The sequence below is a fragment of the Ixodes scapularis genome, unplaced genomic scaffold (assembly GCF_016920785.2).
Source record: "Ixodes scapularis isolate PalLabHiFi unplaced genomic scaffold, ASM1692078v2 PGA_scaffold1__304_contigs__length_218370807, whole genome shotgun sequence".
NCBI lineage: Eukaryota > Metazoa > Arthropoda > Arachnida > Ixodida > Ixodidae > Ixodes > Ixodes scapularis.
In genome coordinates, this window is record NW_024609846.1 from 196,857,609 (window position 1) to 196,883,671 (window position 26,063).

The window sequence follows — 26,063 nt, forward strand, 5'->3', positions numbered from 1 at the left end:
ACCTAAGTCCGAGGGGCTTAGGCAGGACCTTGAAGAATGGGTCCTGCCCACTGGATCCCCTGAGCATCGCAAGGCAACCCTCGATTCCCTCCTCACATACGTGAAGGAAGCCAAACTCACACAATTCATCTAAAACAAAAAATCATAACATAAACTCATCCGCTCAAAGAAGATGACTTAAGTCAAGATCGGCGAGCGTAAATCACCTTTTTATAAATATAATAAAGACATTTTCCAACCAACCAACCGAGGGGAAAGAAAAAGAAGAAAAGGATCGCCAACAGCAGCCGGCAGCCGAGAACAAGCGTTTCCGAAGCAACAGCACAACAGAATAGAGATAAGACGCCGGCACCTCCACAGACGGCGAAACGAATCCTCCTTCGCTGTGGACAGCCAGAAGGAGAGTCTGGGCAAAGGCGGATCCTTCCGCTGCGCACCGTCTCAGCTTAAGGTGGACCGCGGGGAACCCCACAGGCCGTTGTCTCAGAGCCAACCGAATGCCCAGCGCTCGATGGGCGCCTAGGCTCTGTTGCGCTCCATTGCACGGTGAAACGAAGTGCAGAGAGGAAACGAGCTGCTTGCCCCGCGCCCGCTGTCACTACCGCGATGCCTCGAAGGACCGCCAACGCTGTTCGTGACGTACTGGAATGACTCAAGGCCACGTCTACTCTTCCCTAATGGGGAGAGGACGTTAAAAAGCTGTCGAAGGTCGAAGCAGCAACGACGATACCTTCTCGTTTAAAAATACCCTTTCCCCTACACTTCGCGTTTGCGTAGAACAATTCATTGCTTTGTCGCCTCGTGGTTTCCTGCTGTCTTTGCCGCTGACATCTTCTTTTCCGCTGTGGAGCTTGGCGCTTGGAGTGCGACGTCCCGCTTTGGTACGATTTTGATGATTTTGACGCGTCGTGATGGTTGGTCACGGATTGTTTGTTCATCGGTCGATCACGCGCCCTCGTTCGCAGGTTCAAGTGCCTGAGCCGCTGGAACGCGTTTCGTCGCGTTGTTACACGGATGATGGGACCTTCTCGACGGTCGGGCGAAGTGGGCCTGAGGTGAGTCGATTTCAGTACTTCTTTTCGTGCAGCTGTCGGTTAGCGGTGTCTAGTTCAAGATAACCTTCTTTTTCGCTTGTCTTGCGTGTTGGCGTTATTGGGGCGCCTTTGGTATCGTGGTGATAGGACGTGCGCCAGTTCGTGTTTTCTGCGGCCACCCTATTCGGAATATAATCACTGGCTAGCTGCGGGCGCCGGCTACGTTTCATGTGGCGTGATGTTTAATTAAATGCCTCGTGCGTTGTATACGGAGGGAAAGCCGTCTGCTCTTTCGCGCAGGCCGGTGGCGTGACGTCACCTCGCCGCGCTCTGATTGGAGGATGGCTCCGGGCGGAAGCTGGCGGGAGCTCGGGGGTAAACAAAGCGGTGTCGTCTCTTCTCCGCAGCCATTGCGAAAGGCCTTTTCTGTGGCTCTCAGAAATCCACTGCTGCTGCTTGAACGAGGACGCGGCATACGGAAAAAAGAGACCGGAAATACCTCGAAATGTACGTTACTTCGTTTGACGCGAAAGAATTTACCCTGGGAGCATACGAAGCACCAATATGGGTCCCGGTCTCCGGCGGTCGGATGTTGATGTGAGTCCCCCCAACGTCAGCACGGTGATGTGCGACGCGAGTGAGCCTTTCTACTTTTTGGCGGAGACCTTTTTTCGCCAGCAAGTGACTCGGTGTCTCCGTGAAACATCGAAGTGTAGCTACAGCCCTCTTCGGCGAGCTGAACGGGCTGCCGAGCTTTCGAAGGCCGATCTCCCGCAGCGCTGACACCCGGAGAACCGCGCCATGGCGCTCGCTAAGGTGAGTTACGTCGTCTCTGTACACTTCGCATCATTCACAAACAGCTCAGTTGCACGTGAAAGGAGTATAGCAAAGTAAAACGGAATGTTACGGAAAAGCAGCGGATTAGGCGATCGGTGTGGTACGACCGAGCCGAGTGCGCAGTCGTCTGTTTTTATTCTTTCCCCCCAGCGACAGATGGGAGGCAATCTCTTGATCGAATGACGTTTTAGCGAACGCCCAGGTTTCATCGAATGACAGTTTAGCGAAAAGTCGGACGCCGCGAAGCGGCGTTTTCGGGTGGGCCAAATGAGTTCACATTTTTGTTATGATCCGCCGCAGACTATCGCCGCGAAGCGGCGAAAGCGCAGCGCGGCGGATGGATTAACGCGCGCCCCTGTTATTCGCTAAAACGTCCATTCGCTCAAATGTCGCTGTTCGCTAAAATGTCATTCGCTCATGTGACATGGACCCGTGTTCCATCAGTCGCTCGCCGCTAATTTGTTTCACCATAAAGCGCCAGTGAGGCAAACGCTGCGGGGACGAGTAGCATGTTTTCGTACCTGCCTACCGGTTTTCTTAGGTCCGTTAATCTGCAAGTGCTTGTGTTCCCCCTACCCCATCATTCCAACAGAATCCACCAGCTGCCGGGCTCGGAGGACATGTTGCAGGCCCCGTGTAATGCCCTCGGCGCCTGTGCGACTTCCAGGGGGTCTGCGTTTCACGGCCCCGTTACCAGCTGGGAAGTTCTCCATAGAGGTAAGATTATGAAGAAACCACTCTATGCACTCAGAGGTAGCTTTCAGAAGTTGTGGAAGCCAAATACAAATGCTGATATCTTTAGTAAAAAAAAAATTCATATTACTTGCTTTATGACTTATACATCTCTATTTTGCAAGGCACATATGGCAGGGAAGTGTCGCATTATCTCAACCTGGTTGCTCAAGGCACTGAAAAGCTACCTGTTGCAGACGACTGTACCGTTGTCATTTATTATATGTTATTCCTTGGCACCGGGGGATTGGTGGCCGAGGGGGCTTCCACGCACCAGCTCGGAGAATGTGGAGGGAAAGCTCGCGCTGCAGAGCCCAGGATTGTGTGTTCAAGCCCCACATTTGCCCGTTTCGATCTGGATGAGCATTGTACCGGCGTGTGGTCGTGTATCACTACTACGTGATGCACGTTAAGGGCCCCAGGCTACCGGTCATCTACAGCTGGGAGAGTCATCGCCCGTCGAGGCAGATTGAGTTTGAGACTGTATAAATATACACACAACCCGATTCCTCGGCACGCTGCTGGTATTGCTGTGCTGATGTTTGGACGTTTTTTTTTTGTCGTTGAAATGACTACTGTGGTGCTTGGGTGAAATAACCTGGTCAATTACCTCCTCGGCCGTAGTGCGTCGTTCACTTGTTACTCTCTCTTCTCTTCTGGTTAATGTGGCTCAGATAACAGTCATGAAGTCAGCCCGGTTGAAGTTCTCTCGACGCCACATTCTCACATCTCTGGCCAATCATCCTGCTTTCGCGCAAAACTCACACACCTTGTCTTCTTCGATACTCCCGAATGCGCCTCGGTCGCCCGCTCCGCCGCTAATTTCAGTCCCGTGCCCACTGTTTTATGACAACCTCCTTGACATGACAAATCTAGCTTCTGTATCTGGCCATCAATATGGGATAGTGCTCAATTTGTAAACTTGATGTTTCAAAGTAACAGGTCGAGCTTCCTCCAGCATCTACCAGCAACCAAGCAATGACAAAAACCAAAGCTTTAACTTCCAAGACTAAAAACCCAGGACTATGAGAACACGCTGGCCAACCCTGCTGAGGACAAGCCAGGATGAGGACAAGCCAGGAGTGGGACAAGCATGTAATCTCAGTATATGGAGAGGTGTCCTCGAAGTTCCCAGCTTTAAAATTGTGGTAGTGTTTGAGTTGGTTTAAGTTTGAGTCTCAAAAGAGCCAATAATGCAATGTTATTTATTTTGATTTGCATCCCTTGGATTCTGGCAGGTGTTCGGTACGAAGGGAATGGAATAGACATGTTCATTTATGCATTCTGTTGCTTCAAAATAGGCTTTCACTGATTTTAAGTTGGTAATGGCATGGGAGGACAAATACGCTGCTCAGGGTGTAACCGGATCGTTTGACTACTGGGACGACTCTTTTACAGGGGACGACATCCTGTCCAGCACCAGCTTCACCGTCTGGGACCAAGTGCATGAGGGGGTCGCACTGCAAGCACATGAAAGGAGGGCACTGCGACTTTGAGGTCAAGCTTGTACATCTACCATTACAGAGTCCTAAATGGATGCCAATTGCTACTGATGACCTTATGAAGGTGAAACGTCCCTGGATCTGAAGGGAAAATCTGATTGAAGGCGAGCTGGCTTGCTCTTATGTTTATACAGCCTTGATGGAGATGCGCCGAAGGCGAGCTGAAGTTGTTTCTGACTTTATTCTCTTATGACTTGAAAGTAATCTGCCTACTTCATGAACTTTGAAGATGCAAAATTTGTTTCCGTAACTGTCCCACTTCAACGTAATGTGCACATTGAAACCTATTCCTTTTCTTTTTCTGTTTTTTGGCGAGAAAAAAAAGCCAACGAATCTCCCTCTTCCTTTTCGCAATGGGGAGGTGTGGAAGATTGATTGGATATTTTATATACGCAACCAGTTTCATAAGTGAATGAAGATAAAAGCAGAATACATGTTCACAGATTATTTGTGAATCCTTAGACTTGGTGAAGTGAGTAGTTTATGTTCGAGTCATGTAATTATAAAGTCAAAACCAGCTTTAGTGCATTTTTAAGAAGCCTTTTAGACCTGAGAGTTCTGCTTTGACTCGGCAATACACAACTCACCTTTGTTATTCCTATAGCACAGCCGAAACTATAAACACGAGCATGTTGCCTGACCAATGCTTGAACTGCCGTGAAATCGACGAAGTCCCTATCCTTCGAGAACAAGAGCCAACGGGGATGGTCGAAAGACCAGGGTATTTATTGCACACGCATACTTGATTTCAAGCTTGTAGATTGAAGTAATTGTTTATTGAATCCATTCTTAAACCTGTTTGAGATTGTATTGGTTCATATTCACAGTATATTTATTTTTCATTTCAGCAAGGAATAATTTAGAGACAGATGTTGGTGTTCAGGCGTGATGCTTTTATTTTCGTAACATGCAAGAGTGCAAAAAATTAGACTTGGCTTTGTAAGCTGATTTTTTTATGTATTCTTCCAAACAGCATAGCAAGCAATAATATAAGGGCTACAGCTGCAAAAGTGGCTACACCTGGCATCTCATTTGTTTTATAGCGGGTACAGGTGAGACACTATACTCCGTTTCACGGTCACTTGGCAAACATTGTGACCCAATAAGAGCATCGGAGCCAGGCACATGACAACACTCCACGGTCGAGTCCTCGTTATCGCCACACCAAGAGCGCCATTTGCAACAAAACATAGTTCTAGGTTTTTTTTTTTTTTTTTTCTCTTCTTCTTTTAGTAGCGTTGCTGTCGGATTCTTCGGACCGCAACACTACACGACACTGAAGAAAGACTAAGACATATGTTACTTATTAACGACACTTAATATAGATCAACACTTTTGAGAAAAACATGGCTTGTGATCGACGTTCAAACAATCGTAGCCGTGAATCGACCACTTCCGCTCAAAACATCGCCCTAGCATTAGCACCCGCCACAGATTCATGGGCAAATTGAGCATGTGGTTGCCTCATAAAAGTGTTACTGAAGACCTCGCTACTCTAGCGGACGGCAATGTTGCTGCAGTGGACGTCCATCCGAATTCGTTGGGTTTCTGAGCATACGACAGCCGGTTCTGGTGGGTGGTCCTTGCATTTGGCGCGGTGACACGGGCGCTCCTGTGACATGCTGCCATGTGCCTCGCTTTGACGTTCTTACTGGGTCGCAGGGGCCTCCACAGTTCACCAAGCTATCGTGAAACAGTGTAGACTAAGTTGTCTGCTAATGAAAGTAGCGTTGCCAGCATCATGTATTATGTATGAAACAGTGTATACTTCGAGAAAACAAATAAAGCCATTCATCCTTTCCACTGATTGTTTTGGTTCATTAGTAAAACTTGGTTCAGTGAACTTTACATTTCAGCATTAGCATGGACACAACAGGTAAGGTCAATTACAAGTGCTTTAGAGCAGTCCAAACAGTTTCCAAGTGGCTCATGCAAAGCAGCTGACATGGTATTACCCCCAGGAAAGAGACGAGACCTCCTTGATGAATTTACTTCAGCCGCAAGGCACACCAAACTGAATATTGGCGTTTCTAGGAAATTGGGATCAACCAAACAATTCCATGGAAAGGTACACCACCAACAGCTTTGGTGTGAGGGTGAGCCCTATCAGCAGCGACGATACTGAAGCCTCGCAAGCCACCATCACTAACACATGCGAGTAGTCACTCAGTGCCTGGCATACTTGGGCATTGATGCAACAAGGAAAGATTATCAATGAGTGGACTAGGAATGTGGATCCAAATGGGACTTTCTTCACAATCGCTGTATGACCACCATCTGTTGGAGTGTTTCTGGATGTCAACAGCCCATCTGGGACCTAGAAATGACAAATGATGTTAGAAAGTTTGTCACACACTCAGCCCCAGTCTGCTGAGCGAACAAAACAAAAATATGTACATGTTAGCCAGTGTTTACTCCCGTGTCAATTCCATGGGGCGCTCATTAGCTAGGCTTGGATAGTGCACGATATCCGAATTTCCATCTTGGTATGGGAACGAAAAAGGAGACAAGCGACACACAAAAACACGTCAGACACTGACAGCGTCGATGTGGTTCGAAGATACACTGCGCAACACATTTTGCAGAAAGGCGGCATCGGTACTTCGTTGGCAATTCACTCATACTGGGTAATGTGAAACGGCAAATTTGTACTGTCCGAGTTGGTTCACTGTATTACACGTAACAGCCATTCCAACTGCATTCCTGAAAGAAAAAAAAAAAAAAAAAAAAACGATCGCGTTTTTGTGGTAAGTTTTGAGCTCTGTGCTTTTCTACAGCGCCATGATTACAACCGTAGACTGAAACTACTATACCAAATACGATGTATGACTATACTGCGTCTCATCTATAAAAAATTATAAGTGCGAACGAAGAGAAAATTACAAACGCGAGAACGCACTGCAAGATCGCACATGGCAGCTATGATCAAAGCTCGGGACTCGCCCATGTAGATTTAACTTCGATCGCATTTAAAATGAAACGGAACATAGTTTATACGGCCTCCGTGCAGTTTCGAGTCGAAATTCCTAAATATCACCTGCGAAAATGGGCTTCGGAGGATCGCGAAAACACCACATTCTCGGCTGTTTTTCGATTAATAGCGCCTATCGACTCCGCCACACAAGATTTCTAAAGACCTGCTAGAAGGCAAAATCTGTTGTGTTCGTAAAGGAAGCACAAGATAAAAGGCAACTTACCGGTACAATCGGGCGGCGGTCTCGTAGTGACCGGCGCAACCGGCGTTTCAATCGCGAGGCTAGGCAAGCGCCTTCTTTTGATGCTCTTCGTCGTCTTCATCTTGGAATCTTCGAAATGCTTCTAGCAGACGACGGAGGAATCGTAAGGGGCACAAAGCTGCTCGATCTTGTGGACTCGGCAAATTTTAACCGGGCTACAATAAACAAAAGACTCGCGGTCGCCGCTACAGCACGGCCGCCATGGCCGACGCCGATGTTTGTTTACCCCCCGGCCTCCCCGACATGTGCGAGGGCGGAGCTTAGCCCGAATCGTCATCAACCTCCTCTCCCGCCTTCGCGCCTCCTTTCTCATGCGCAGAAGACGAAAATGAGCCCACTTGCGAGGCGTATTACAGTATCTTTAAGCGGGAGCGCGCAGTCGTAACCAGCACTAAAACCGCGCGAAGCTTTCGACCCTTTTTCGCGCCTTTTTCTGCCGGTCGTTAGGTTGGAGATTAAATTTTTTCCGTTACAGGTTTTGAATGTTCATAAGTGCTCGTTGAAAGGCTTGCAACGTTGAGGTAGTAGCTTAGAGTGTTTATGTTACGCGAAAAAGCATGTTTAGGATCTTTAAACGCCAAGAAAACAAAAAAAAAATAGTCTGTTACCGCGGTGATGATGATGATGATCTTGCAGCTGTTCCCTTTGTATCGGGCGGTTCCGAACAACGTTCGTACCTAGCCAAAAAAAAGAAATATATATATATATATATATATATATATATATATATATATTAAACAAGAAAAAAAAACTCATTTCTTCACGTTCAATTTGATTTTGTCCTTCGCCACCAGTCCTCCAGTCTGCTTTTCGTTCTTCCGATTACTTTCCAGCTCCGTCCAATCGGCTTCGTGGACGCTGCGGCGCGCGTTTCAACCTCACTTCGAGGGATAGCAGCAGCATCTCTATCTAGAAACGCGTTCAGCGCTGACCCCGTCGCCGGTGATTGGAAGCCGAGTGCTTCCGCCAGCAATTGGGCTTGTGGAAGGGGCTGGCCAGGTGTCTGTCCGTTTTCAGGAGCGTAATACCACTGCACCGGATGGCTTGGTTGCAGGCTTGTGCATGAGAGGACGATGTGCATGAGAGGACGCGGTTCAGTGGGGCACTAGCGACATCTAGTGGACGCGAGGCGAACTTTTGCCTTTTAGTTGCGATGTTGCCATCTCGCGCAAGCCCGTTTCGGCGTGAGCTCGCGTCCACTAATATCGCGATTAGTTTGCTTCTTTTGACAGCGACTGGCTTTTGATTTTGAAGCCCCCTTTGGCGCCTTTTCTGTCTGACAATCCGGCGAGTTCGTTTCGTTCGTTAAAGGTTTTTAACATTCGAAAGTACTTGTCGAAGTTTAGATAGACGTTCCGAGAGAGTGATTTTTTTTATTCGTTTCTCGTGAAAAAGGAGCTCAACCAGTTACACTGCACTGTGAACGGGGCACTAGCGACATCTAGTAGACGCGCAGTAAAACTGGACCTTTAGCGGCGGTGTCGCCATCTCGCGCAAATCCAGGTAATCTGGATTTGCGCTACAATTTGGCGATGTCTGCTCCTTGATTCTTCTTGGGTGATCGTGATTACGTTAATTTGTCTCGATTTCATTCGATTTCATTTTCAACCTTCAGCAATGATTTTGCGGTGTTCTTTCTTTGGCGAGTGATATCTTTTAAAGACGTTTCTAAGCCGCCTGAAATGTTAGGCGGCTGCTGTGTTTCTGCTTATAACGTCTCGTAAACGTTGAACGTTGCGCTGCTGTCAACTGGTTTGGGGAGACATTGCAGACCGAGTTTGAGGGATGGGTTTGCCCGAAACATAACTGCTTATTTTCTCGCGGTGGTTTTCATACTTTCGCACCGCCATTGCAAGACGAAAGCGGTTTAATAACAATTGTTTGTTGGTATCCGACATTGAGTTACTATCAGTCAGCAAGCGAGCCGCCCTTAGGTGTGATTAAAGCAGACGAAACTTCACCGGAACGACTTGAGTGGAGATCCGGTTTTAGTATCATCAATTGTTTGGTGAGTGGTATTTTTGCAAAGGTTTATAAATAGCGTGGGACTATTTTTCTTTCAAGTTCATATCATTTACTACGATTTGTAGTACACTGTAGAAGTTGACATTAGGAGAGATGGTGACGAGGATTTTAGTACCTCTTCACAGTGCCCAGTTTGCGGCTTAATTTTACTATTTTCGATTTAATTAGGCAGTTGCGAGTTTAGTTCACATTAGAGACCGTTATTTAGCCCCAAGAAGCCGCGACCAGCTATCTGGTATGGACTCTTTCGCCGCAGAAGCCATGCTCATTGGTGTGCATCACTCATGGGGGTCTGTGCTCTTGGAGTTCAAGTCTAGAAAGACATGAAATTAAAGGACAATTGGGTGTTATCGCTTCTCGGCCTTTTGGCTAAGATCAAAGTCTTAGGCTCGGCAGCAAGCGGCGAGCCTAAGACGCTCGAGCAACAACCTCTGCCTTGCACCAGTCCAGTGCGTGGGGACGGCTCGGAGGAGAGTCGCCTACTCGGCACCCCCACCCCCGAGGACTACAACACCAGAGCCACCCTCGCGAGCACCCCCATCACCCAGGCGACAGGCGAGACCCCCTCTACCCTGGCGGAAAGTCCGATGGACGCGATGGCCACTCCATCTCGCCTGTTCACCCAGGACTGTCCCAGCCAAGGAGGGAGCCTGCAGAACAGCGACCAGCAGGAGGACGCCGTGGAGACTGCACCTGCCAAACTAGAAGATGACAGCTCGGTGCTCGCCGAGCACACCAAAAAACTCCGGCGACTACTGACAAGGGCCCCTAATGCAGACAACTGGGCCGAGTTCGGGAGCATCCTGGACGATGCCATCAGCGTGATAGCCACCACAGTGAAATTGCCTGATGCCACTGCTGACGGACGACCGCGGCGAGAGGTCAACCCGCAGAACGCCCAGCAAATCCAGTCTCTCTACCGCCGCAACCGCCGCCGTGCGGTACGACTGATTGCGGAGGGCCCCTCAACGCTGTGCCCCATCCCACCAGACGAACTAGAGGCGTATTTCAGCACCGTCTGGGCACCAAAGCAGGCCGACACGACGCTTCTAACACGGCGGATGCCTGCCCCTGGTGAGCTGAGCCTGGCGGCATTCACGGAGGATGAGGTGGCGGCACGGCTGCGGCGGTGTGAGAACACTGCTCCTGGTGGCGACCGGCTCACCTACCACCACTGGAGGACCGTGGACCCGGAGGGGAGCTTCCTAGCGGCTGTCTTCAACTGTTGCCTACGACACCGGCGAGTTCCTGCGTGCTGGAAGGCGTCCCGTACGGTGCTCATCCACAAGAAAGGCGAGAAGAGGGACCCCACAAACTGGCGCCCCATATCCCTTGGTAACACGATTGCCAAACTGTATGCTGGATGCCTGGCATCCCGGCTGCAGGGGTGGTTGTGCGATCACGGGATCCTGTCGCAATGCCAAAAGGGGTTCCTGCCGCACGACGGTGTGTTTGAACACAACTTCGTGCTGCAGGAGCGCCTTGACGCGGCGCGAACAGGTGGTGGTGACCTGTGCGTGGCGTTCCTCGACTACGCCAACGCCTTCGGGTCAGTGGCCCACAACGCACTCGTCGACTCGGTTCGAGGTGCGGGCACTGGGGACGCCTTCGCCAGCATCATCCAGGACCTGTACGAGGACAACACGACGGCCATCATCAGCGAGGGAGGCACAACAGAGCCGGTCGCCATCAAAGCAGGGATCCGGCAGGGCTGCCCACTCAGCGGGCTCCTTTTCAACCTCGTACTAGACCCAGTGATCCGGGCGGTGCAGGGAGGCCAACGGCAACACAAGATCCTGGCCTACGCCGACGACCTCACCCCCATGGGAGGCAGCCCTGCCGAGCTGCAAACAAGGATCAACGTCGTCACCGCGCTGTCCTCCGGGCTCGGGCTCCAGCTGAACCCATCTAAGTGTCGGACCCTTCACCTGACGGGGCGGCAGCCTGTGGGCACGAGGCCTACAACATTCTGCATCGGGGAAGCAGAAATCCCCCACATGACCGACTTCGAGGCGCACACTTTCCTGGGCCGCCCCGTGGGCTACAGGGTCCTGCCCGACACCGCCTGCGTGGACGACGCGATCGCCCTGGGGAGATGCCTGCTGTCCTCAATGCTGGCTCCCTGGCAGAGGCTGGACGCCATAAAAACATTCCTCTACCCGGCCCTGAACTTCGCCATGCGAGTTGGGGCTGTGGGAAAGGAAGAATGGCGCCGCCTGGACGACACCCTGCGACCCCTCATCAAACGAACGCTGTACCTGCCAGCAAACTCCTCAAACAAGTACCTCTACGGGAGTGCAGGTGCAGGAGTCGCAGGGATCCCGGAAGCAGCCGACATAAGCGACGCGTGCCGCATTGATGGTGCGTTCAAGCTGCTCTCGTCGCCAGACAGCGAGGTACGTGACCTGGCACTGCAGGCGGTGACCAGGGTGACTGAGAAGCGGCTCAGGAGACCAGTTGCAGCAGAAGACGTGGCGGCCTACCTATCCGGAGACACCGAAGGCGACTTCAGAGCAACGTCAACGCAGCTCCAGTCGGTGTGGACAGAGGCCCGCAAAGCCTCCCGACGCGCCGGCGTGACCTGGGAGCTGGTGCCTGAAGGAGCCAGGATCGCCTGTGGGGGAACTACCATCTCCCCCAAGCATCGCCACAAGGTGATCCGGACACTCCGAGGCATCTCGACAGCAGCAAACGACAGAGCGCTGCACCAACAACCCAGCCAGGGAAAGGCGATGGAGTGTGTCGCCGCTGATCGCGCCAGCTCTCACTTCATGCGGTCAGGGCGATACACCCGTTTCACCGACTGGCGGTTCATCCACCGGGCACGTCTCAACCTGCTGCCACTCAACGGAGCGCGTCCATGGGCCTCGGCCGTCGACCAACGTTGCAGGGCGTGTGGCTACCAGCAAGAAACCTTGCCACACGTCGTCTGCCACTGCATGGTCCAGAGCCAGGCCCTGACGCGGCGTCACAACAACATCGTGAACCGCATCAAGGCAGCAGCAACGCCCAAGTTCACGGTGACGCACGAAAACCAGCCGGTCGGGGAGTCAAGCCTGCGTCCAGACCTGGTGCTGGCGAGGGGTGAGGAGGCCATCATCATTGACGTCACCTGCCCCTTTGACAACAGACGTGCAGCGCTGCTGGAGGCGCGGCAACAGAAAATTGAGAAGTATGAGGCCATCAAGCAGTACCTGTGCCGCCGCTACCAGCGCGTGACTGTTGCTGCCGTGATCGTGGGTGCGTTAGGGTCCTGGGACCCAGACAATGATGCCACCCTCAGGAGACTATGCAGCAGGTCATATTTACGACTAATGAAGAAACTCATTGTGAGTGAGACGATAGCAAGCTCCAGGGACATATATGCTAGTCACATTGCTGGGAAGCGCCTTTAGAATATGTATATTTTCGTCTTTTTAGCATTGTATTAGCATTTTTTTTTTCTCTTATAACCAGTGTATAATTTCCCTAGCTAGCCAATGTATAAAATTCCCACTAACATTACGACTTGTACAGCTTCCCATACTCCCTGTATATGTAAATAACATGCAATAAAATCTCTGTTCTTATCAGCTTAATATCTGATACGGGTCCTATTTGGACCCAAGATATTAATCTTATTTTTGGAATGCGGCGTAGTGCTTGAGGTTTACCTCACCTATGCCACGGGTTGGCCTGGTATTGCACTGCCTCCAGGATCGGCCCACCCCCCTCACGGGGGGAAATGTATAAATTCAAAGAAAGAATCAGCCTATCGTGCCCTACACGGACACCTGGGACCGAACTGCTATCGCTTGCAGAGTGTCCTCTGGAGAATTCCTTCTCCACGCTCGATCTCCTCCTAAACGTAGGACTAGAGGTGGGTGTCAATATATATCAAACTTATGTTATCATGCTAGCTGCAATTTTCAGTGGGGGAAGGGCGGCTGACGGAGCTCTCTAATACATGGAGCTCTATGGCTTCAGAAGCCAGAAGTGGGCAAAAATTGGCCCCATATATTCCCAGTGAAATTTTCAGAAAATTCAATGATGTAGAGGGGCTAGAGCGATATACAAGTACCATATTTTCCGGACTATAAGTCCGCAGGGGCCAATTTGAGCTCAGAAAGAAAAGTTTTTGCTTAGATAGTCCGCACCCGGTGTATAGTCCGCAGGAGCTCATTTCGGTAAAAAAAACTTTTCCTTTAGATAGTCTGCACCTAGCACATAGTCCGCAGTTATATCGTTACACAGAACACATTTTAAAAATACCTATCCCCCGAAGAAAAAAAAAAAACTGTTCCCTGCGGGGGTATTTACCGAACAACTCTAAATCGAGAGGCTAAATGAAATTAAAAAAAAGTAATTAATAAAAGATGCGCGTCGGTGCTTCAGACGCCCAGACAAGCTCATAATGGCTGGGCCACGTGTGGAAACAACCTGTACTGCCTGTCAAAAACCGTCCAGGTTGCAATCCTCATATGTAGTAGGTACTCTATTAGAACACAGTAAAGCTCGCATCATACAAAATTCGCCACTTATACATGTTCAGTCAACAAATCTGTCATAATCACTGTCGGGGCTGTCTGAGCAAAAAAGGTCAATCATTTGCGAATCGATGATTGTGTCATCAGTGTCTTCCGTGCTGTCGCATTCAGCATCAGACATTTCTTGTCCAGAAGATTTTAGGTCCGCTTTGGCGAAGCTGTTGACAACAACTCGACATGGAATAGCGTTCCAAGACTCTATCGCCTACTTGCACACGTCTGCATAAGTCGCTCTGCGCATCCGTCCAGTTTTTGTGTACGTGTGAGATCCATCTTGCATCCGTGCTTCCCGATATTGCTCTTAAATGCTCGGTTGACTGAAATGTTCAAAGGCTGGAGATGTTTTGTCACGCCGTACGACGTACTGAGAAAGCGCAAGGGATCATTCTTCAATCCAAAATGTCTTCTGATAATGGATTCAATGCGGGCACACCTCATGGACAGCGTAAAAGAAAGATTGGAAAAGCTGGCCATCTCCCTTGCCATAATTCCAGGTGGCATGACAAAACATCTCCAGCCTTTGAACATTTCAGTCAACCGACCGTGACTCGTTGGAAGCGTCGCCGAAGGAGCTCCCGGACAGGCGCATATTTCTCAATTTTCTTCGCCCTCGCCTCTTGCATGGCCACCCGTCTGTTTTCGAATGGGCAGCAGACATCAAGGACTATGGCCTCCTCCCCTCTTACCAACACGAGGTCGGGTCGCAAGCCTGTGTCTCCCACCGACTGGTCTTCGTGGGTGGCTGTGAAGCGGCTCGTAGCTGCGGCCTTGATTTGTCGCACAATCTTGTTATGGCGCTCGGTGATGTCACGGCTTCGGGGCATGCAATGGCAGAGGACATGCGGCAGTGTTTCCTGCTGGTAGCCGCATGTCCTGCACCGTTGGTCCACTGCTGCAGCCCAGGGTCGAGCACCGTTGAGGGGTAGGAGGTTCAGTCGCGCCCGATGGATGAATCGCCAGTCTGCAGATCATGTGAACTGACCGGATCGGATGAAGTGTGAGCTGGTCTGGTCAGCTGCTACGCATTCCATTGCCTTGCCCTGGCTTGGCTTCTGTTGGAGGGCTGCGTTCTTCTCCGCCATCAAGACCTCCCGCAGTGTGCGAATTACCTTGTGGCGGTGCTTTGGAGACAGCGAGGTCTCCCCGAAGGCGATCCGGGCTCCATCTGGTCGGAGCTCCCAGCTTACCCCAAGCCGGCGAGACGCCTTGCGAGCCTCCGTCCACACCGGCTTGAGCTGGGTGGCGGTGGAGCGGAAGTCGCCTTCTGTCTTGCCCGTCAGGTAGGCCTCGATGTCTCCTTCGGCAGCTGGTCTTCGAAGTCGCTTTGCGGTGATGTCTGTCACCGCCAGCAATGCCATGCTGCGTATTTCGGGGTCTGGAGAAGACAGCAGCTTGAAGGCCCCATCGATGCGGCAGGCATCACTGATGTCGGCCGCAACAGGTATGCCTACTGCCCCGGCGGCTGCACCTCCGTACAGGTACTCGTTTGATGAGTTGCTCGGGAGGTACAGCGTTCGCTTGAGAAGTGGCCGTAGAGTCTCGTCCAGGCGTCGCCAGTCTTCCTTCCCCAGCGTGCCCGCCCGCATGGCAAAGTTGAGTGCAGGGAAGAGGAAAGTCTTCACCGCATCCAGCCTTTGCCACGGGGCAAGCACCGAGGTCAGAAGGCGCTTGCCGAGGTTGATGGCGTCTTGGATGGTGGCATTGTCGGCCAGTACTCGGTAGCCTACTGGCCGCCCCAGGAAGCTGTGCCCTGCGAAGTCCCCGATGGTTGGGATAGGTGACTCATCAATGGTGAACGTGGTCGGCCTCGTGCCCACGGGGTGCTCGCCGGTGAGGTGGATGGTGCGGCACTTTGCAGGGTTCAGCTTGAGCCCCAGCTGACCGGACAAGGCTGCCGCGGTGTTTATGCGCTGCTGGAGCATGTCTGGGTCATCAGCCAGTGGGGTGAGGTCGTCGGCATATGCGAGGATGTTGTGACGTCGCTCGCCTCCCTGCACCGCCCGAATTACTGGGTCGAGGACCAGATTGAAGAGGAGCCCACTCAGCGGGCAGCCCTGCCTGGTTCCCGCAGCGATGGAGATGGGCTCGGTGGTCCCTTCCTCAGCGGCGACGGTGGTGATGTTGTCTTGGTAAAGGTCTTGCACTATGGAGGCAAATGCCTCCCCAGCACCAGCACCCCGCACCGCCTCGATCAGGGCATTATGTGCGACGGAGCCAAAGGCATTGGCAAAGTCTAGGAAAGCCACGCATAGCTGCCCACCACTTGTTCGGGCCCTGTCAAGGCGCTCCTGTAGCACGAAATTGTGCTCAAAGACCCCGTCGTGTAAGAGGAAGCCCTTCTGGCACCTTGACAGGACGCTGTGCTTGCTCATCCAGTCCTGCAGCCGGGAAGCGAGGCAGCCAGCATACAGCTTCGCAATAGTGCAGCCGAGGAATATCGGGCGCCAGTTCGTGGGGTCTTGGCGATCTCCCTTGTATATCAGGATTGTTCTGTCTCCTTCCATATAGCTGGCACACGGCGGTGGCGAAGGCAGATGTTGTATACCGCCGTGAGGAAGCAGGCATCCGGGTCGACAGTCTTCCAATGGTGGTAGGTCAGACGATCTCCTCCAGGGGCAGTGCTTTCACAGCGCCGCAGGCGGGCTGCAACCTCTTCCTCGGTGAAGCTGGCCATGGGCATCTCCGCAGTCACCGGCACGCGGGACGTGAGCAGGCTGGAATCTGCTTCTTTCGGGGCCCAGGTGTCCATGAAATGTGCCTCTATCTTTTCCAGCGGGATTGGGCATTGTGAGGACAACCCCTCCACAATCAGGCGCACCGCTCGACGCCGATTGCGACGGTACAGTGCCTGGATTTGTTGAGGGCAGTTGGGGTTCACCTCACGCCGTGGTCTCCTGCCCGATGATGCAGCTGGGAGCTTCACCGCCCTGGTCACCACCTCCAGAGCCTCTCCAAGGATGGCAGTGAAAGTGGCCCATGCCGCATCAGAGGTCGTCTCGCCTAGTAGCCGTCGCAGATTCCTTGTGTGCTCGGAGAGGACGGATCTTGTGTCCAGGAGCTCCACAAGTTCAGTGCTGTCAGCGCTCTCATCAGGTTTCGTGTTATCTGCGACAGCTGGGCCAGCTCCCGTGCAGTCAAGTACCGTCTCCAGGGTGGCTCCATGGGCGTGACCAAGTGCGGTGGTCTGTCCGTCAGACGTGCCGATGGGCTCGGATGGTGTTGAGTGCATCCGCAGGTGAAGGTCTTGTGACTGCAGCAGCACTTGGACTGAAGTGTTCGGGACCTCCACCAGTTCCGTGCTGCTAGCGGTGCTCTCGTCAGGTGTTGTGCCATCTGGGCCAGCTTCTGTGCAGTAGTTTTTCGTCCCCAGGGTTGTCCCATGGAGGTACTCGGGTCTAGTGCTCTGGGTGATCAGGCCGGTGCTGTCAGGCACCGCTGTAGTTTCCATGTCCTGGCCAGCGACCTCACCCGCCTGTCCGTCAGATGTCTCAGAGGACGTTGATCTGTAATTTGAAGTTATACAATGTGCTGCTTTCTTCTGTATTCTCTTGAGCCTATTTATGTCGGTCTTGGTTACGTAGTCCCAAATGACCAAAGCATATTCTAGAGTAGGTCGTATTAGAGTTTTGCGTGCTGTAAGTCTTATTTCTTTTTTGCTACTTCCAAGCTTATGTCTAAGCATGCACAACTTCCTATATGCAGCTGCACAGATATTTACAATATCTGACTGCCATTTTATGTTTTGACTCATTGTTATCCCTAGGTACTTGAAAGTTTCTGTTCTTGTCAGTTCTAATAATAATAATGATAATCTTATTGACTCAGGAGTGCCGTGGCACCGGGGAAAGGTCAACAGCCCATACCGTGGAGGCCCGCGCTGCCACGTCTTAACACGTTCTACATTTCCAGTGTAATACTGAAACAGATATACACGCTCTGTTCACCAGGCAAAAGCAACCTCTTCCCTGGCTGCCGCCATGCTGTACAAGTTAGACCACAAGCCACGTAACCGTACCAAATCCTGAGGCTTTTACGCAAACATCCAAGATTGGTATTGCAGTGAGGTGATTGCTGCGCTAATCTGCACCAAGCCTGTGTCAAAAAACAATTTCGGTCGCCTTTCAAATACGGAACTAAACTGAGTATCGAAATTGAGCATGCGTGTGTTATGTGACGCAAGTGGTCGCCCGACACAAAGTACCCTCCATCAATTGTCCATCCAGTCTTGCATGATTTTCCCGTCGTCTCGTGTTTCGCGCTTTCGTGGGTCTTGTCTCGCATATTTTTAAAAAAAATATCTTTAACGATAGACGCTGGTGTGTGCGGATGCTCCGACACTAGCATGCCAGGTATCAGCCATGCCTTTGTGCTGACAAACGAAACCACATTTTTGTGTGGTGGGAGTTACTTTGTGAGCTGAAGCCACCCGCTCCTGAAAGCAATGGCCGTGGGAAAACTATATTTGGTCCCAGCCTTCCATTTACCGTGGTCGCGCGATGTCGGGTGTTGCCATCTACACATAGTGGCAGAGTGTCGCTTTGTAAAATTAAACTAAGTATTGCCCCACGTTCATTTACATTTCTGTTCTTGTTTAAATCATACGTTACTACGGAAATCCCTCTAACTCAAAGACCGATGTGCCGAATTATTGATTACCTAGGTTTCTCTCCATCAGTGTTGGGAAGTACTTTAAGTACATTGTTCTTGTACCACTTCAAGTAGGTTGTACCTTGTTTGCCAGCCTGGCAAGCATGCGCCACTGGACTGTTTTTTATCGTGTGCTCAACAGTTACATTTTGCATACAATTTTGGGAATCATTTGGCGACGGAGCGGAGTGGCATGGTTTCGGTTTTGGTCGAATAGCTGTTGTCTCCGCTTGTGCGACAAAGCACACGCAACTGCAAGCCTGCCGAAGTTGCCCTTACGTGAATGCGAACATGGTTGCACGAAAGAGGCACCAGCCGGGACGCTTGTAATCCATTGTTTCACATTTGCTCACTTTTGATGAAAATCTGGTACGTTGGGAACCACTAAAACGGTGGCAAGCACCTTTCCGGAATTGCTCGGCAATGCCTACAGCACTGTAAACTTGTGGGATGTTTCAGCAGCAAACACACAAGTAGCGAGTTGCATCACAACACGTCACATTAGAACACAATACGTAGTGCCCTTCGTTTGTACAGCACTTAAAACAAATATTTTAATTTTTCTAAAAATAACTGCTCCAAAAGCCACTTTTGCTGCTCCAAAACACTTTCTTGGTTGCTCCAAAGGCGACATTTGCTGCTCCAGAACACTGTTTTGTCTGCTCCGAAAGGTGTTCCAAAATGGCTTTGGTCAGTCACATGACTGGTATTGCGATCGCTGTAAAAAACATGATAAACTATTTTGCAATACTGTTAGACACAGAGATCAGTGTCGAGCGCCGATACAAATTCAAAATTCAGCACCGCGGCTGACGGCATCTATTGGAGCCATTGCGAAGCTGTCCGAATTTTTGTCAAAAAAGCACATTTTAGACTTAAAACAAACACAAAACCAAACTTACCTTGTTGGTATTGTTATTAAAGGGACACTGACTAGGTATTTATGCTCGCCGAGGTTTTCAGTTAGACGTGACTTATGAGAGCCCAACTACCCAGAACAGAATTTGCGGATTGGAATTCGGTTTCTTTCCGCCCGCAAACCGTCGATCGAGAACTGGCCGGTTTGAGTCGCACTCACTCTCTTGTTCATGGTCGCGGGCTGTTTCTTAGATTTAGACACAACCACCAAATTTAATCAAAGTTGTGGGTCATGGAAGGCACGGACTCAATATTAAAAATAAAAAAAAATATGAAACCCATCTTTTGTGGCTTTTAAAAAGCTGCAAATACCTTGATTGAAAAAAGTGGCACAGAGAACCGGAAGCATTTTGTGCATTTACTGCGTAATTCTCAACATATCATCATATCGCGTATTGTCAGACTCGCGGGCTGGACGGCGACGACGACAGGCGTGGGACCTCTACTAAAAGGGGGTACGAAAACAAAAATTGAAATATTCAAATTTCGTTTGGAAATGAGTTAAGCATGGCGGATAATAACCGTAGATGATAAACACATGTTTGTATTTTGAACGACTGGCTATATTTTTCGTTCCAAACGGTGCGCTCGAAGAGAAGCGAACGGAGAGTGCGATACATCATGGGTAGGCCTCCGTGTTGTCGGAGTTTATTTTTCGTGAAATTCGGAGGGTGTTTTTGGAAGTTTATTTTTTTGCCAAAGATTCAAAGCTTATCGGAGTTTATATTTGTTTGATTCCCAATTCTCCGAAATTCGGAGGTTAAATTCGCAGTGTTTCCTATTAAAAAATAATAAAGTATAATCGGATGCAAACGTATGCCAGATAAAAAATAACGCGCTTGTACCAATTAAGATTTCTTTAGTTGAAGTTGGTGTCATTGGCACTAGTAATTTGTCCCACGACAAAAGTCGTACACAAGTGTGGCTTGCATAAACGTCGATACCTGAAAATCAATAAACTGCCGGAGGTAGCCACAAGGAGCTCGTAGATTTCCCATCAATCTATCCCGCGGCTGCGGGAGGTGGAGTGGTTAAAATAGTGAAGTTTCAACTGCCCCTTTTCCCTATTTTGTACAATCTCTATGGTCCATAGGTTTCACTGTTATGCCCGGAAACATACCCTCTCCTTTCTCTGAATCCCAAATCCCATGTCCAGAACTGGAAACCAAAAGCGCGGCTTTTGTTGTGACACCAATGGTACAATGACCTGTTTCTCTAAACCAACCTTGTTGAGACAAGCCGTAAGACCCCCTTTTGACAAAGGTGCGAGCCTTGAAAGGTAACTATGGTGTCATTTTCCCAGGACCACTGATCCTGCGCTGCCCAAATTAAAAAAAAAAAATTATATATTTTTTTTTTTGTGGGGAAAGGGAGGGGGGTGGGGGGTGTTTTTATCCTATAAACTCCGAATAACAATTCGGAGTTTATCGGATAAATCCGAATTTACAAAAATTTTACCGGCGGGTGTTTTTCGGAGTTTTTCGGAATTATCCGAAAGCACGGAGCCCTAATCATGGGATATGCGGCACAAACAGAAACAGAAAGATTCCCCACATTCGTGACGTAGCAAGGCCGGCGTGGTTATGAGCTTTGCCCTTGGTGGCGTTGTCAGCGTTGTGGTGGTGTCAATAGCGTCAGCACGTTACAATCGAGCCGCTCAAAGTACCCGTGGGGTGACGAGCGTTTGGCTGGCCCTAGCTGGCCCAAAAAGCACGTAGCTTCCACAACACTGTCAGCTTAGGGCTGAATGGGGTGGGAAAAGCAACTTTTGTTCGAGTTTTGAGCGACGGGCTAATCTTTTAGGGGGAGGATGGCTGTGTCCAGTTGCACAAACAAGGGTCCGAGAAAGAGGGGAGTCCTTCCTTTCCGTCTTCTTGGGCCGTTTGGTACAATGCGTGATTTGTGAGTTGAGCTAGGGGGAAAGCTAAGAAGGGAAATGTTGAAATTCCAAAGAGCAGCGCTGCTCCGAAGGAATCTGCTAAGTAACGACTACGTAGCAAGTTGCCCAACGTTGCTAGATTACCTCTCAAATAGGCTCGCATGCATCCACCAGGTGCACATTGAAATATTGTTTATTTAGCTTTAAAATTAATTTTCTTGTACCTTTTAACGGAAGACTGATGTCTTTGAGTTTAGGGTGCAACATGCAACACATTCAAGCTAGAAAATGAGCGCTGAAATTTCGTTTCCCTACCCCTTTAAGAACTGTCGTTTGCAGTACCGGCAAATTTGTCTTCCTTCGAAAAAGAAATTTCGGACCTACCAAAAGAATTCGTGTTCATCCCGTACGACACGCCTGACCTCCAAGCCAATTTGCACGAAGACGTCGCTGAGCTGTCGCCCCTTTTTGTGGCAGAAGACAGCTCACGCAAACGTCAAGCACGAAGTGCGCACTTCGAGTTGAATATGCACTTTGAGTTGAATAGCCGGGAGTGCCTTTGCTGAAGGGAAATCGGCAGCAAACTTTCCAACCTACAGTCAACCGGCTGCATTACTATGAAGAGTTCCCCCTGTAGCCCAGTGGAAAGATTTACACTTTACACGGAGTGGACCGAGGTTCGATCCCGAGTGTGTGCATATCCTTTTATGTTTTTGCACATTTTGTTATATTGTATTCTTTTTTGTAGAATTATCACTGAAAAATACATGTGTTGTGGACGAAATGTCGTTGAACTAAATGGTATGGGATTCCTGTTTTGACACCTGCAAACTCAATGTAGTCACTTTCCACAAAATGCAAGGGGCATATAAATCTGGTAGCGTTCGCCTTCCGAGGTGCCCGTAGCTGTTATGCCGGAATTGCAGCCAGCCATTGGTCCTGATCCCGTTGATCATTCGGAAACTTGTGTAGACTCTGCCACACTTTCGGATGCAGGACATGTGAGGCAGCTCTTCACGCAACATCTTGGGGGTATTCATTTCGGAGTCTATCACGGGAATTCACCACAGGCACTCGAGACTCATTTCCAACTCTTCAATGTACAAACCGACTCACCTTGAAGTGCAGAACAGTGAGGGGAACAAACATAACTACGAAGGAATTGCACGGCAAACAGTTCCCGCAATGCATGTCGTCTGCTGCGTGCAGAAAAAAAAGAAAGGCGCAGGTCGGGTGTAGCTATGTGACTTCCGCCACTCCACTCTCTCCTCTCCACTTCTCCAACATCCGTGCGTGGTTTTGGGTTTTGGTTTTGAGCTGCCGTGTTTTTTGGCTTTATTAAAAATATCCGTGACTCTGCAGCAAAATATAAATTGGGTAGTCTTCGGACACCATAATAAATCGCCTCGCAAAAAATGCAATAATTTTTTTGTGGGGTTTCAGGGTTTCTTTAGTGATCAATAAGCAATTATCTCTGTGGGGTACTTTGTTAAAATTAGTGATGGGCGAAACGTTTGCTGGTTCGAAAATTTGGCGCCGAATCTAGGGATTCGGCAAAGCTGAATTTTGCCGAACTCTTCGGAAGATTCGGCAAAAATACATTGTTACCAGACCTAAATGTTGATATATTGTTTATTGTGCGAAAAAAGTGTCTAGGTTTTTTTTGAATGCATATTGACGCAGTTATTACTAAATAAGGTGATATTTTACCAGATTATAGTATCCGTGTCATTTTTGTATGCTTACTGGTAATTTTAAAATGACTTTGTGCAGAAGATGTGTGACAACAGGGATGGGCAGTAGCGGGTGCAGTCAGTGCAGCCATAATACGCAGGTTTCGGTTTTGAGGCCTCATCAGTGCAAACCTGCAAGTTTGTGTTATTGAAAAAAAAAAAGGCAGTAACACTGTTTTCTATCTTTACGCTGCGAGTCACGGTTTCGTGCGCGAAAATGAATGCAACGGCTGTTGAGCCTGAGATAACAATATTGTAAATATGCATGTTCTTCGATTTGAGTCACTTGATGCCAGCTTTGCATGAAAGTGTGCATCCCATATTCGCAACGTCTCATTTTTAACTTTTAAAATGCCGGTTTCCGATGTTCGGACACATTAGACGTTTAGGAAGATGGGAAGAGTTAGGAATGGTCGAATGTGCAACGTAAAGCATGGTAGTTTTGTGTTTCGTTTTATGCAGAAAGATGAAAACCGCGAAAGAACTCAAATGCAAAGCAATGTTATTTTGTTCTGTCACAAACTATGTGTGAGCCGAAAACAAGATTGCTGGAATGGCGAGGAATGTTTTAAAGTACTTGTCAGTCAATGTTGCAACTACCTTGCTGCATCACTGGAAAGATCAAATGGAAATCATGTTATGCCGAATGTACCGCATCTTTTGTCACTTGCGCAGTGGACTACGGCATTTTTGCATCCATTTCTGGTCGTTTTCTTTATCCTTAAGGCAGAAAATGGGGAGTTTTAGAATAGCGCGCGTCGCCATTGCGCATGCTCCGAACGCAATCGAGGTTTTGCGCTTTGCGTGCGCAATTTTAGCGTGCGCTATTTCTCGGAAATAGCGTGCGCACGCAAAGAGTCTTTGCGCTTCTCCAAGGAGGATTCATGATGAGAAGTTGGCTAAAGCCAAGACGATCAGAGTTTAAAAAACATGGCGGCTTCCAGGATTATGTCGGCGGCTGCTTTGGCGGTGGCGGTGTCATGAGTGCGACGTTGGTGGCATCCTCGCGACTGCGATTTTCAATTTGGGACGACATTGTACTCGGTTTGGCAACGATCACCGGCAACTTGTCTTGTGATGCGCGAACATTTCTCGGCGGAGGTACAATGCGCAAAGGTCAGTAAACGAGACCTCTCTTGCCGATGCGGCACAAGCGGACACGACCGGTCAACCGCTCGCGTCGCGTTCTCATGTTTAAAGAAATCTAAAATGGTACTCTGGACCAAAAAACTTGTCGTTTTTTAAAGTTACAGCATTTCGTGTGTGAAATAAAAATTGTGATTGTATCTTGGTGGCATCGCAAGCGCGAGATGCTTGGGAATTTGCGTCGCGACGGAGAAACGCTATTCTAAAACTCTCGCGTCGCGTGCGCTAATGCAAGCGCTAAATTTCGAGCTAGAGTACGCTAAAATTGCATACGTTATTCTAAAACTCCCTAATATTGAAGAGAACCATACGCACAAGGGCTGACAAGCACACAGTTACCACATCGCTCCAGTCTCTGCCCCCCCCCCCCCCCCCCCCCCTTCCAGGTATTTCGGACTATTTCGGAAGAAAACAATACGGGGAAAGAGCGCATGGTCGAGCTTACTTTAATCTGAAATTATTTATGCATATGTATAGCTACTGTCGCTCTCCACTGCATAAAAGATCGCATAGATGGTAATTGTTAGAAACTGGTTGTCAGAAGGCATTACTCGTCACATGCTCGGTAGTTCGGAGTTCAAAGCTATGTCTTTTCGACCTAAATAACTGTGCTATTGGTATAAACCTGCAGGCCTTGCACTGAAAACTGCAGGTATTAGTTTTGTGGCAAAAACCTGCAGGCCTTGCATTAAAAGTGCAAGTGAGTGGAACAGTCTGGTCAAAATTAGGAGATAAAGCTTTTGCCGAGACTGGGCTAAATTTGCATGTGGAATGGTTTAAGACTACTCGGTTTCCTATGAGCCTGTGAGACATATTCTCTGCTATAAGGAGAAAAAACAGTCAATTCAGAGGCATCTTTGTAAAGCTGGCCAGTGCACCTGAAAAATGCTTAAAGTGTGCATGGGTGAAAAAAGAAGTGTCTTTCGTATCTCGAAAAGAAATCGTGCATCGCAGGCTGTGTTCCAAATCTTACTCGAATGGATCAGAGGCAACGCTGGATGCGGGTAGGTTTTCGAACTCACCCTGAGTGGGGAGACAGAGTAAATTTAGAAACATAGCTGCAAATAGTCCGCCAGATGAGATGCAAAATTTTCGGCACCTACTGTTATTTTATTAAAAAGTCATCAACTTCCGGAGGTAATGACCCGACCTGACCGACCGACCGACCCCCCACCCCACTTCCCACTCATCGAGAATTCCCCCAAAATTGCTTCATTTTGAATCCCAAAACTTCAAGGAAACTGTGCCCAGTCAGTGTTTTCAGCAATTCATAGTTTAGTTTTGACATGCTTAAAACACACAACTTTCCTTACGGATACCCAACAACAACTTCCGAACTGATAGCTGCCCGGAAAATTTTCTTCTCTAATGCTATACATTCAGGCTCGTATCGTTCACTGAAGATCAAGCAACGAGTGTCTCAGCATATCTAACAATCTGAAATCCCCGAACTGCAAGGACACAAAAAAAATCCCTTGCCTTGCTCCGATAAACGTTTGTTGCCAATCCTTCGCGCTCTAACGAGCAGGCAGGTCAAATGAAGTAATTATCACCGCACCATTGAGCACTCTACAGCAGTAAAAGACAAAGGAACTTTCTTGAATCATTGCCATAACCACGCTTTGAATGCCGTGCACGCCATCGGCGCCATGTGCTTCATGCTTCCACCGTCCTCGCGGCACCATCTTTGCCGCCCAGTGTACACCGACGCTGCCGGCAATGGGACCGTTCGGCTGGGCCAGGGGGGCGCGCTTGAGCGATACGAGTGGCGCCGCGCCGTGGCCCAAATTCGCCCTACTTAGCCGTTTGCTCGTCCCATCGCGCTGCCAGTTGCGATGGAGGGCACCG

General features: G+C 49.5%; 2 protein-coding genes, 1 long non-coding RNA gene and 1 other non-coding gene across 7 annotated transcripts in view; all 4 read left to right on the plus strand.

Annotated features, from left to right (window-relative positions):
• Nucleotides 1-1,394: 1,394 nt before the first annotated feature.
• LOC121046290 lies at nt 1,395-4,208 on the plus strand. The gene is made up of 3 exons (XR_005798088.2): nt 1,395-1,850; nt 2,464-2,588; nt 4,002-4,208. It is a non-coding gene; the product is annotated as an uncharacterized LOC121046290 (long non-coding RNA).
• A 5,481-nt stretch (nt 4,209-9,689) lies between these two features.
• On the plus strand, nt 9,690-13,091 carry LOC115329476. Its single transcript, XM_040213502.3, has one exon. It carries the CDS (start codon nt 9,690-9,692, stop codon nt 12,759-12,761), a length of 3,072 nt encoding a protein of 1,023 aa, XP_040069436.2. The 3' UTR covers nt 12,762-13,091.
• LOC121836207 lies at nt 12,891-13,078 on the plus strand. Its single transcript, XR_006077841.1, has one exon. It is a non-coding gene; the product is annotated as a U2 spliceosomal RNA (small nuclear RNA).
• A 10,919-nt stretch (nt 13,092-24,010) lies between the features above and the next one.
• LOC115319187 overlaps nt 24,011-26,063 on the plus strand; it is a 28,914-nt gene continuing 26,861 nt past the window's right edge. For all 4 annotated transcript variants that reach the window (XM_042291026.1, XM_042291027.1, XM_042291028.1 and 1 more), the window contains exon 1: nt 24,011-24,185. In XM_042291026.1, coding sequence (XP_042146960.1) covers nt 24,050-24,185 — 136 coding nt within the window. In that variant the 5' untranslated portion in view covers nt 24,011-24,049. The remainder of the gene's footprint in view (nt 24,186-26,063) is intronic.

Coding starts and splice junctions, on each gene's coding strand:
- LOC115329476 (XM_040213502.3), top strand. CDS start 9,690: ATGAAATTAAAGGACAATTGGGTGTTATCGCTTCTCGGCCTTTTGGCT.